This window comes from Diceros bicornis, chromosome 5, assembly GCF_020826845.1.
Source record: "Diceros bicornis minor isolate mBicDic1 chromosome 5, mDicBic1.mat.cur, whole genome shotgun sequence".
Taxonomy (NCBI): Eukaryota; Metazoa; Chordata; class Mammalia; order Perissodactyla; family Rhinocerotidae; genus Diceros; species Diceros bicornis.
This window is the reverse complement of record NC_080744.1, coordinates 54126923-54139634: the sequence shown is the minus strand read 5'-3', so window position 1 is coordinate 54139634 and position 12712 is coordinate 54126923. Positions and strand designations below refer to the sequence as shown.

The 12712-nt window shown below is 33.6% G+C and overlaps 1 protein-coding gene across 9 annotated transcripts in view; it reads right to left on the bottom strand.

Moving 5' to 3' along the window:
- Window positions 1-757: 757 nt before the first annotated feature.
- The window catches only part of RNF111 (ring finger protein 111), an 85015-nt gene continuing 73060 nt past the window's right edge, over window positions 758-12712 (bottom strand). For 5 of the 9 annotated variants that reach the window (XM_058541701.1, XM_058541705.1, XM_058541703.1 and 2 more), the window contains 6 exons: window positions 11007-11159; window positions 10240-10366; window positions 6748-6840; window positions 5832-5927; window positions 4407-4534; window positions 758-2403 (listed from right to left, as the gene is read on the bottom strand). In XM_058541701.1, the coding sequence (XP_058397684.1) occupies window positions 2286-2403; window positions 4407-4534; window positions 5832-5927; window positions 6748-6840; window positions 10240-10366; window positions 11007-11159 (715 nt within the window). In that variant the 3' untranslated portion in view covers window positions 758-2285. The remainder of the gene's footprint in view (window positions 2404-4406; window positions 4535-5831; window positions 5928-6747; window positions 6841-10239; window positions 10367-11006; window positions 11160-12712) is intronic. The other 4 variants (XM_058541710.1, XM_058541709.1, XM_058541707.1 and 1 more) reach the window with 3 other exon arrangements.

Below are 12712 nucleotides of genomic sequence, written 5' to 3'. Positions count from 1 at the left end.
CAAAAAGTTAAAATATTAAAAATTATTTTCTTCCTTACTTGGTTCATTACTAATCACATTTTTCTGTAACTAACTGAAGTAGCTTAATAAGCTCCTGCATTAACAATTCAGGTTTATGCCACAAATACTTGCATTAAATAAATTTTAAAGTAATGATGCTTTATCTACATAAAAAAACCCAGTAGCAATTATTAAACAGGTCAACAGGTAGTCATGCATCTAAATCTGATGTAATATTAAAAAATAGAGAAATCTGTACTTCTTGTGTTTTGGGGAATATCAAGAAGATTCATTGTATAGAGTTCTCCCAGTCTTCTACTTCTTCAACCCCTTGGCACGGACCCTGGGTTTTCCAGTGGCAAAGTCCTACATTCATCACAGGCTACTCGAAGACAGGCTACTCACTCTTTTCCCCAGTAAGACAGTGGACATGGGTCACTCACTCTCGCTCTCTCTACCCCCTGCCTTTCTACAACTGCACCTTAATCATCAAGTATTCTTTTTAAAAAAGTTATTTTATATCCAAATTTCTTAACCATAGTCCATTCTCCATCTCTACTCATAGTATGTTGAAGCATGTTGATATTGGCAATTACTGCAGTGTAACATTTACTAATAAAAAACAAGGGCAAGTAGCCATACCTGAATGAATACAAACACCAAATTATGCAAATATCAACTTGAGTGAGATCACTATTTTTGAATTCCAAGATGTTTTATATAAACTGTTTTATAAAAACTAATTATGAAACACAAAGACAACAGAAATATAAGTTATTTATTAATCAATCCACTTACAAAGCAGGTGGCTTAATGCAAGCTTATTGACATCTTCACATATGATCCATGGGAACATGTCTTCCACATACAGACAGTGATGTTACTGACTGATGCATTTGCAATCTGGGGCATATTAAGCATATTTAGACAAATAAAATTAGGCTATCCTGTATATGAAAGTATCTTGATAATATGCATCCTGAAGTGGATTAAAACTTTCTCCAAAGGAGAAATGTTAGTACGTTAACTTAACTTTATATTCTATATTATGCAGTAAATCTTAACTATAGAAATTAAAAATTTTAAATCAGTGATCGACTCTTGGTAATGTATGAAGTGGGAGTCTACAGCCAGAGCAACAGTAGGTTGACAGTATAATTTGTGCCTCACAGTATCTGCAGATTTACTGTTTTCAAGTTTAAAGAGAAATAAAACAAGAGACATGTAGATTCAGCTGACTTTATTTATCTTTAAACTAATAAAAATCCCTTAAAAGAGATCCTGGGACCTTCAGAAGTTCTATGAATGCATAGATACCTGCCAATGACTGCAATTCTAAATCCTGAATGAATGTGTTTACAAAATCAATGTAAGCAGATATCTTCTATACGTGCTTAGCAGAAGACTGAACAAAATTCTACATGTCTTCTTCAATTTCCCTAAAATTTTATTAAATCTGCAAGTATGTACAATCCAGCTAATTGAAATTAATATTTAGTGTTCATCAGAGCTGTTTCACAGCAGCAAAAACTGAATCAGGGAAATAAAGTTCTAAACGATGTAGGAAAAAGATAAATACAATCAGAACAGCAGTCTAAATGTATGATATCAATATTCAACTCTATCTGCATTGTGCTGAAAGGAAAAGGATACACCAAGAAAATTTCTATTGATCACTCTGGTGATGTGAATACCACCTGCATCTGATTGAATATGATTTGTATTCTGTTCCCAGTATTAAGGATGGTATTTAACTCAGAACTCCATATTGTAAATATACAGCAGCCATTTTGTCCTAATTAAGGAATGTCTTAATACACAATATTATTTTCCTAGAGGATCTTTATACATTAAACTAAAGTACATGATTGATTAAATTAAAGGTTAGTAATGGATAAAAAAATTCATAATTCTCAAGACTTGGTACTATGTAAAAAACAAAAAGACCACAAAATCCTACTTACTAAAGCAGCTAATCTTGCCTGCAAGTTTAGGGTCACAAGCCCATAATATGTGCAAAGAAATGCAATACAAAGAACCATGCAAAAATACAGTAAAATGATACAGGAAAAATGTCAAATCTAGAAAAAAAAAGCTTTTATAAATACACCAAAATCAACTGTATACATAAACTGTAGGTCTAGCATTAGTTGTACCATATAGCAGGGCCAGCACTCTAAGTTCAAGGCTTCCAAATCTGCGCAGATAAGTCATGCCATCTTTGGTTGACTGCAGTACCAGGAGGATGGGAATGAGAGGGAGGGCAAGAGTTCTGAAACATGGTGTCAACTTTCACTTGGCAGCTGGGCCTCAATGTCCACTCTGCATATGGGGCACTTCTTATTGGTAATCAACCACTGGTCAACACACACTTGGTGGAAAAGGTGCATACAGGGAAGGCGTCTATTATAGGCAAACAAAACAAAAAGCAAAAATTAATTTTATGACAACTGCATGTGGCATTTATTTTTAAACAAATAATTTTTAACTTTTTAATAACTAATAATTAAACAAATAATTCAGTAGTATTTTTAAGTTACTAAACATCTTTCTCTTCTGTAAAAAAAACATAACAACCCCTCTAATGAGAGTTACACCTATATTAAATGAATTCTCTGGGCACTATGACGTACAAATGACCAAGATAATTAACTGTCACAGCTATGGAACCAAATTATATAAAATCTCAAGAATTTTAAGAACAAATTACACTGGCAATTATTGCAGTTTTGTTTCTATATATGAGCTGCCAATGCCCTGAAGTTGGCAGTATATTCCCTGTTATATATTATTGCAAATACATTTTTTAATATCAGATCATTGCATTTGTGAAGCACTTTAAAAAATATCTCAGGGGGCCGGCCCCATGGCTTAGCAGTTAAGTGCACGCGCTCCGCTACTGGTGGCCCGGGTTCGGATCCCGGGCACGCATCGACGCACCTCTTGTCCAGCCATTCTGAGGCGGCGTACCACATACAGCAACTAGAAGGATGTGCAACTATGACATACAACTATCTACTGGGGCTTTGGGGAGAAAAAGGGAAAAAAAAAAAGGAGGAGGATTGGCAATAGATGTTAGCTCAGCGCTGGTCTGCCTCAGCAAGAGGAGGAGGATTAGCATGGATGTTAGCTCAGGGCTGATCTTCCTCACAAAAAAAAAAAAAAAAAGTCCTTTAATTCTCTCTCAAAAACATTAGAACTCATTGTAAATATAGAGCAGCCATGTCATACTAAGGAATGTCTTAATATGCAATATTATTTTCTATCTAGAGAATCTTTATACATTAAACTTAAGTACATGATTGATTAATGGTTAGTAATATTGTTTTCATGGGAAAATTGTTATACCCACTTAATACTATGCTACTCTTTTAAAAGTAACTTAACAGATGTTTACTTTAGTATACTACACTAAGTTATCAATCAGAAACTGAGAAATAAAGAAAGCTTCTAAGCAATAAAGGGTAATACGAAATCTAAGTGTAACAGTGGGATAAAAGTTACTGACTTGAGTGTCCATTTCTACTTTCATCCACTATTAAGAGTTGTCATACATTTTCATACTTCCTAATATTTTGTAAAAATAGTAGCTAAAAAGAGACGTTCCAATTACTCCTTGAAGAATATTGTCAATACTGTAAAAACAATTATCTACCATATTTATAAATCTTTATTGGAAATACGGTGTTCAAATAACCATATATGTGGTATGGCAGACAACTGTTTTTAATTTTTTTTCTCTCTCAGCCAATTGAAGAAATATGATAATGTTATCCTTATAAATTAGGACAACAAAATTACCATATAGTTCTGTTATATATGTTATAGAACCTGTTTCACATGGGATTATGTTATATTAGAAAAAACAGAATAGGAACAAAACAATTACTTAAGAGATTATAAAAAGAAAATGCCTAAAATTAATATTGGGTTAGCATAATAACATTTTCTAAATCAAAAAGTTGCAAGAAGAGAATAGTACTATAAGTTGAGAGGAAATTTTAGGACAAAATTAATTTATAAAAGATGCTGTAAAACAAACTGCATGGAGCTCATCTGGATCCCTCCTGAGCTTTGAAGAATACATTAATAGAACTGTCTTGGCCACTAGAGCCTCTCAAATTCTCCTTTCTGATTTATAGAAGACAATTTTGACTACAAAATTTCCCTAGCCAAGTCTTGGTGTGGCCCTAAAATAGGTAGCATACTTCCCATCCCCACCCCTTTGTTAGTAATACAAAGACTTGAATCTTTTTATTCTTGTACTCACTATAAGAAGGTAATTCTACAAGTCAGAGAATGGTAACAGGTAATGCCAGGAGTAATCTTTCTTTGGTTTCTTGTCTATTTTCAAATAAAATCTCCCATATAGTTTTGACAATGGATTTTAGATAATGTCTAGTTACCTCACATCTTCACCTTCCTCTAAAATAGACAAACAGATAGTACATTTTTCCTCTGTGTCTTCCTCAGTCCCTTCTTCCCCATCTTGTTTGCAGTGCAGTTTCCTCTGTGAGAACCAATCAGTTGTTACCTTATTAGTAGAGATGACATTATTGAACAACTGAGTAAAGTCTGTGTTTATTTGAAAAACAAAACAAAACCACATATTCACCCACAACTTACTTCCCAGGTACAACTGTCATGAACTAAGGGATGAATTAAGTGACTATCATCAACTAAGTGTTCTTCTAAGACCTTTAAATAATCAGTATCAAAAGCAAAATGTAACAGAAATTCATTAGTTTGAAACTATTAGGATGATGTACAATATAAACTCTATTTTTGCCCTATTAGGAGCATAGCTAAATAAATTTTATTTTACCAAAGAATGTTTCAAATAACATTCAAATAAATTAATGCTAGTTATAATATTTAGCTTAGACAGCTGAAAGGACTTAAATTTAGTGGTAATACATCATTAATACTCTTAGAAAACAGAAGTACAAAGAACAGTAATTTTCACACTTCGTTATTCTCTGCATAGCACAGCACACTGTTATTTGTTGAAAGAAACTTATTTAACATGTCTACTCCAGAACTTCTAGACACAATACTACCTAAGAAATTAAGAGTAGAATATAAGAAATGTAGATCAACTAAATGTCCATCAAAATAAGTGGCTAGAGCCAGCCCTGACAACCTAGTGGTTCAAGTTCAGCACACTCCACTTTGGCAGCCTGGGTTCGTTTTTCGGTCACAGAAACACACCACTCATCTGTCAGTAGCCATGCTGTGGCGGCGGCTCACATAGAAGAACTAGAAGGACTTATGACTAGAATATACAACTATGTCCTGGGGCTTTGGGGCGGGGAAAAAAAGAGAGAGAGGAAGACTGGCAACAGATATTAGCTCAGGGTAAATCTTTCCCAGCAAAAAAAAAAAAAAAAAGTGGCTAGTTAAATCATGGTACTGCCATATGGTGGAATTCTGTATAAGCTATTAAAAAGAATATGGGTGATCTGTGGGTGCTGATACAGAATGAAAAGAAAATGTGAAAAACTGTGTGCATATCATTCTCTTTGTGTTATTTTTAAAAGTGGAAGAAAAAATATATAGATAGGCACATTAGTATAGCTGCATAAAAATATCTGGAAGATTACCTAAGAAAGGCTTAACCATGAGTTTTCTCCTGGGAAGGAAGACTGGGGTCAGCAGGGTAAGAAACATCAGAGAATCTATTTTTATACTTACAATTTTTTTTAACCATACGCATGTACTGTTTTAACAGTAATGTAGTTGCTAGACTCCACAAACTCAAAGAAAGTCCATAATATTAAATTTTATGCATTTCAATAACAATGTAGACATTTCACAGAATAAATTCTTACCTTTTTGTATTTATGTGGATATGTACATCTTTCAATTGTCCCCTGGGATGCTCCACGATTGACATTTCCTAATCTTTCTTCCAAATGAATCAGTTCCTGAAGGTGAAGAACAACTAGTATTAAAGCCAGGATGATTATTTCTTGAATAGCACTGTCAATATTGTAAAAGTAATAAAGTTCCATATTTATAAACCTGCAATATAAATACAGCGTTCAAAAAGCCATATATGGTAAGGCAAATGGTTGTTTATAATTCTCTTCTCAGCCAATTGAAGTGGTATGGCAAAGTTATTGTTACAGATCAGGGCAACATATTATTACCACATGGTACTATGTAAGTCAGTAACTATGTAGGAATGTAGAAGATGAAATCATTATAGTTAAACAGGGAAACAAATCAAATGACTGTTCTAAGTCCCACTGACTCCAACTTCCAAATTGGTAGGAAGAAATAAAACAAAACTTTGTCATATTCAAAGGATTTGTTCCTCCTGAAAATTCAAACAAGAAGATATTTAGCTACAAACTGAATTACTTAGGTTTCTTTTTCTCCAGCAATGTTTCTCTAAAAATTAAGCTTAGTCAAAAGCATTAAGGTTTTTCCCCTCACATTTAATGGTATGGTTCTTTATCTGATATTTATATTGATTTAATAAATTTCTACATTCTTTTATATTAGATATTTTCATTTACTCTTCTTTAAATACTTGGGTAACTTTTGACACTGAGATTAATACTGCTTATAAACCTTTCTGTAATAACCCTCAGAAGCAATAACAGAAATTCAGACATTTTACTGCCTTCTGATCTCCAGCCACTGCAGCAATCCTATACAATTGTGAATAATAATAATACATAAATTTTCTCTGCATTTAAAGATACTGTGGCAAATATCTTCATCAATTTTATTACATACCTCAAAATTGCCCCTGAAAGGACCTCTGAATGATGTTCCATCTAATCCTGATGAAATGTAACGGATGTGAGGATAGCCTGCCATGTCAGGAACCTATTTTAATAGAAGAGATGGGCTAAATCAATTAAGAAGGGCTTGAGTTTTACTGTTAACATTGAATAATTCAGACACTCAACTCTCTCCATTCAGCTATTCACAAAATTCAACTTTAGTAAGTACACATAACTCCAACTAAGCATTCTGTAACAGGGTTAGGTTCCTCTTCAAATATATCTTATATAACAACTCATAAAATATAATCAGAAGAAAAAGAATAGCTGTTCTATGAGATAACATGTTTCTTCTACTTGATTTATTTTGTATAAAAAATCCTACGTAGAAAATACCCAAACTTAAGAATGATGCTTTTAGTAGCCTAAATGTATAAGGAGTAAACTTTTCATAAGATCTTGTCAATTTCAGAGAGCTTTATTAAGAAATAGAAATGCACAAAATTTTCCAACAAACCTTAACTTCAAGATAAAAGTTTTATTTCCTTTCCTCTAACTCCCTAATAGCCAAAGGTACCCTACTCCCTTTTTTGTTTGGTTCTATTAGTGAAAGTTTTAACAGTGTTTTCTAATTTTTTGTTAGGTATAATCAATCCTCATTATTCACAGATCCCTCATTTGTGAATTTGCCTACTTGATAACATTTATTTCTAACTCCAAAATCAATACTTGTGCTCTCACAGTCATTCATGGACATGCACAGAGCAGCAAAAAATTTGAGGTGCTTGACATTTGTGTTCCCAGCTGAGGTTCTGCCTTCTTGTTTCGGTTCTTATAGCATACACAAACTTTTTTTTGCAATCTGTTTGGTGCCATGTTTTTCACATTTTTGTGCTTTTTATTGGTGATTTTGTTCTTTAAGATGGCCCCCAAGCATAATGCTTAAGTGCTGGCTAGTGTTCCTAAGTGCAAGAAAGCTGTGATGTGCCTTATGGGGAAAATACGTGTAGATAAGCCTCATTCAGGCATGAGTTATAGTGTTGTTGGCTGTGAGTTCAATGTTAGTGAATCAATAACATATATCAAATAAGGTGTCTTTAAACAGAAATACACATTAAAACGAGGTTATGTATTAACTGGTTGTTGTGACCAGAGGCTTGCAGTAACCTAACCCTGTGTTTATCTTAGGAAGAATGACTCAGTATTCGCTTTATATGCAGCAACTTTATAGAACATAACTACCATAAATAATAAGAGTTGATTGTATTAAGAAAGAGATTCCAGGATAGAGCACTATTCTTTCATCTTTATAAATAAATCTCCAAAATTATTTTTTAATCAGCTTTCACTGAATCACAACATACTTCTAGGAGGTTTTATAGCTTTAAAAGACAATTCTTATGTAGAAAAGAACTTAAAATAAGCAATAACGTTTAACATTCAAAGAGCCTATTATTTAAATACCTGCAACTTTCCTTATAATCAAGATCAATACTATCCAGCTCTCAGCAGATAACCCAACCTCCTATACATTTCCAAGGAAAATGAAAAATCAGAAAGGAACTCCTGCCCCCCAAATTATTTAAACCTGCATTTACCCTGTAAGCCTCTCTAGTCTCCTTCCTCTAGCTTTTATGGATAAGCTTCCTCTTTCTCCTATGCAAAGTTAATCTTTATCACCTGCTCCCATGTCCTCCTGTTTCTCTACCCTGGGTCATCCCTTAATTAACTACTACCCATCCCTGTCTTCTATATCTTCAAACAAGTCCTCTCTAATGTTGTTCTGTCTTAAACCTAAAAATACCTTCAAGTTTCTCCAAACCCAAGTTATCTCCTTAATCCTGGAATCACTGCCAACCCTATTTCCCACTTTCCCTTCACAGCTGAGCTTATAAAGTAAGTAGTTTATATTGACTGTCTACGTTTTTGCCTTCCTTACTGTAATCTAAGCACCCCATCTCCATCCCTCACCACTACTGAAATCACTCTGACAAAAGCCACCAATAACCACCCCAATGCCAAACACATTCAACATTTTTCAAACTTTATTTTTTTGTGGTAAGAGACTAATAATCATATTATTTTGACATCATTCTAACTTTGTTTCTCCTCAACTTCTCTACCAGTTCTCAGAATCCTTTATTTGAAGTACAGTATTATCATTTAAATACAGTAATATCATTCTCCAAGGTTTTTTCAATCTCTTGTCAGTCTACATATTTTTCCTGGAAATCTAATCCTCTTCCATGCATTCATATATTATGACAGGTATGCGACACATATGTATTATGTATTGACAGATCACGGCATATCTTTAACTCAGATATCAGTTTATGGTTTGGAGGTCCAGACCATACACTTAACTTCCTACTGGACATTTCCACCTTTATACACACAGTTATCTCAGAATTAATATGTCCAAAACCTAACTCACCTAACCCCTTCCCTAAACTCTCATCCAATATTCTCCAACTTAGTGGATGGCACCACTACACACCTAATAACCCAAGCTAGATATCTGGGAGTCATCCTAAATATTACTCAAATGTGTCCCATCATTTTTATGCCAAATGCCATTGCCTTTGTTCAGACATTCATCAACTTTTTTACCTCTTCTATTATAACGCTCTAACTAGTTTCCTTTTTCCCACCCTGAAATCTGTTTTCCACCCTCAACTGAGGAAACGGTCTTTCTAACTACAATTTGATTAAATCACTCTAAAACCATTATGATCAAAACGTCCCCCTTTCAATGGTTCCTGTGTCCCACTTTCTTGGCAGGGCAGCTTTATTTCTTATTGCTGAGTGACCCTCACCCCTAAGACCTAGAAATACCAACTTACTTGAAGTCTCTTGTGCTTATGTTATTTGATAGCTCATTACAAGCTGTAGCCACTGTAAGAGCACCATTCTCAATTCCAAAGCCTGCTTGGAAGTCACATGTAGAATAATGTCTTAGAAACCTTCTCTGTAGTGCCTCTACCTCCACAAGACATAATTACTCCCTTCTCTGTACTATTTTTATAACTAGTATGTATTATGAGTAGCAAACAATAAATTTTGCTGAACTTGTTCTTTAGAACTCAAATTAGTATCAACAAAATCTGAATCTGTTCAAATCAGATACAGAGAATTAGTATAGTCCTTCTGTAGATCAGAAAATAAAGTATGAATGCATCAGAACAGACCCATTACCACTTATGAAAGCACATGTCCTAGTGACAGTGCATCAAGATTGTCATCTTGGTATAGCAGAAAAAACTTTCCCATTTTTTACATTAAGAAGAGTACATTTTACAATGCAAATCCACATACAGATTTTAATATACCTAATACCTTTTTATAGCACAATTTCCATCTAATAATAATTCTCAAATTCTATTAAAACACCTATAACAACTAATACATTAAAAAAATAATTCCATTAAAATATTTAATTTAGAAAAGGAAGAATACTTTTAGAAGGAAAATAAATCAGAATTTTGAAAATTTTCTATTTTACCATTAAAGGAAGAGCTCCTAATTGTAAGTGATGAAGTCGAGGTGGTGCATGGTAATGGGCCAAGTGAGGATGTAATGCTCCAGGTGTATAAGTAGCTGCAGTCACTCCAGCTTCAATTCCCAGTTCCCTGGCAAAGGATGATAATGGTTTAACTTTTAGCCGTCCTTATTACCAACAGAAACAGAAGAGTATAATTAGAAAAACAAATACTTCTATACATTATAAAGCAAGGGTAAACAAAATTTTAGAAAGAGTAAAATTGGTAAATGCCAAATTTTCATTTATTTATTCGTATTTTACATTTTGCCTCAAAAGTCATTGTGTATCAAGATCTCAATGACTGCCTACGGACAACAGATTCAGAAAGAAAATTAATGCAAATCTGCTTCCATCTCTCTAGGAAAGACTACAAGCCTAGCATGATGCAGGCTGGATTTCCCTTAACAAAAGCAGGGATTAGGAGAGGTAAAGCAAATTTAAGGACAAAGGTGGGGGGTGTATAAAGAAGTTATGAAAAGTAGGATCCGTTTAGGGAGTTAACTTTGATAGTAGACACCCCCGAAAACAACAAAAAAGCTCTATTCCTGTTTGACACGGTTCGCTGCCCCAGAATTCAAGCTCCTACTCTTTCCTTTCTAGGTCTCTATACTCGCCCAGAGACGGTGCCTCACAGCTAGGCTGGAATTCAGTTTTCACTACAAAGCATCTCTTCTGGCAGTTTTACCACAAACTGCGGAGCACAGCTTTGAAATAAACAAGATACTGACCAGGCAGATCTCTCTGGAGCCTGTCGAGGATGTGAGGACATAGTCTGAGGCACATGAATATGATGCCCATGACCATAGTTTGGGTGCATCCTATGTGGATGGGGTGGGGGGCGTTCATGTGCCCGCCTGGAAACACAGAACACAAAAAGACCACTGGAAATAATTGAATAATTGGTTATTTCTTAATGTAGAAAAAACAACCTAGTATTAATATTATAAACATCTATAATTAGTCATGAAATTAATTCTATAACAAGTTACAAAAATGTAATATAAAATTATTTAACAATAATAAATCAAGAAACCATAACCTCACAAATTCCCACTGCTCATTATTACAATGTCTCCAATTCAAATATCATCCAAGAAAAAAGGTAATTTTAACATTATCTTGTATACCTTCTCTATAGCAGATATTTTAAATAGAATAAGTAAAATTTTAAAAATTAAATACCCCAGCAAATGCTGCAGGCACAAGTAAGTTATTTTATATAAACATATAAGGCAGGAAAACGGAAACTATTTTATTTTGCTTCCCTTTTGTACTGTAAAACATTCACCCATTTTAATGAACAAAATTTTTAAGAGAAAAAAATTTTAACCTTGTGCATTTTTTCCCAAACACATGCAAGTACATGTTAACACACCTGGGAAACTGATATTAGCTCCATTCATTATTCTGCATCCCAGCTTATTATATTTTCTCTGTCTAGTCTAAGGTAAGTCAAATTTACAAATGTAAACGGTCAGAGTTCTAAACAAATGGCACTTAAAAACAGTTCTAGGGATTCATTTTTAGAGTCTAATTCTTATTTTCTATTAATTTCTAACACATTTATAGATTTTGCATGTTTAATCTTGATGACTTAGAACAAGTAATTTTCTGGATACTAGAAGGTATGAATTTGTTAAATGGGCAACTTTCTATATAAAGGTTGCTATAATAGAATGGCAGCAATAGCCAAAGATTCTGGATATAAGCTTAAATTATATAAGTAAAGGAAAAAGTTACACAAATGCTAGATCATTAATTAGATCAAGAGTTTTGCAAACACATTCTGTAAGGGCCAAATAGTAAACATTGTTGGTCCTAATATTAGGCCATATAGTCTCTGTTGCAACTACTCAACTTAGTCTTTGAAGTGTGAAAGAAACCACAGACAATACAATAATGAACAAGTATAGCTGTTTTCCTATAAAACTTTATTTACAAAAACAGGCAGGCAGAATTAGACCAACAGAGTTTGCTGTCCTGAATTAGAAAATCAGATCCTGAATTTTCAAAAGAAAAAGCTCAATTGTAGTCTTTTCATAAGGTTTGAGAAGACAATATTTTACTATTTAAACTTACAAATAAAGTTAAGACTTTTTTCAATGTCAGTTGTTGAAAATTCTACTAATACTCTTCTTCCCTCTGGTTGGTAAATATAATAAATCAAATCTTTGATAACTTTATATCTTGTTCCTCAAGATCATCAATTTTAACACTAATCTTTACTATGGAATACTGAAGAAACAAACAAAAATTGGTTTGTAAAAATAAATGACCCTGGGTCATATCCTGAAAATGGTTTAATTTCATTAAATAAACTGATATAAACTTGTTTTGTCAACACCTACAACTCAGGATAAGACAGAGGAAGATTCTAGTTAGTAAGGAATTAATTTCCTAGTGAACTGAGGATTTGGTATAGTTATATCACTTC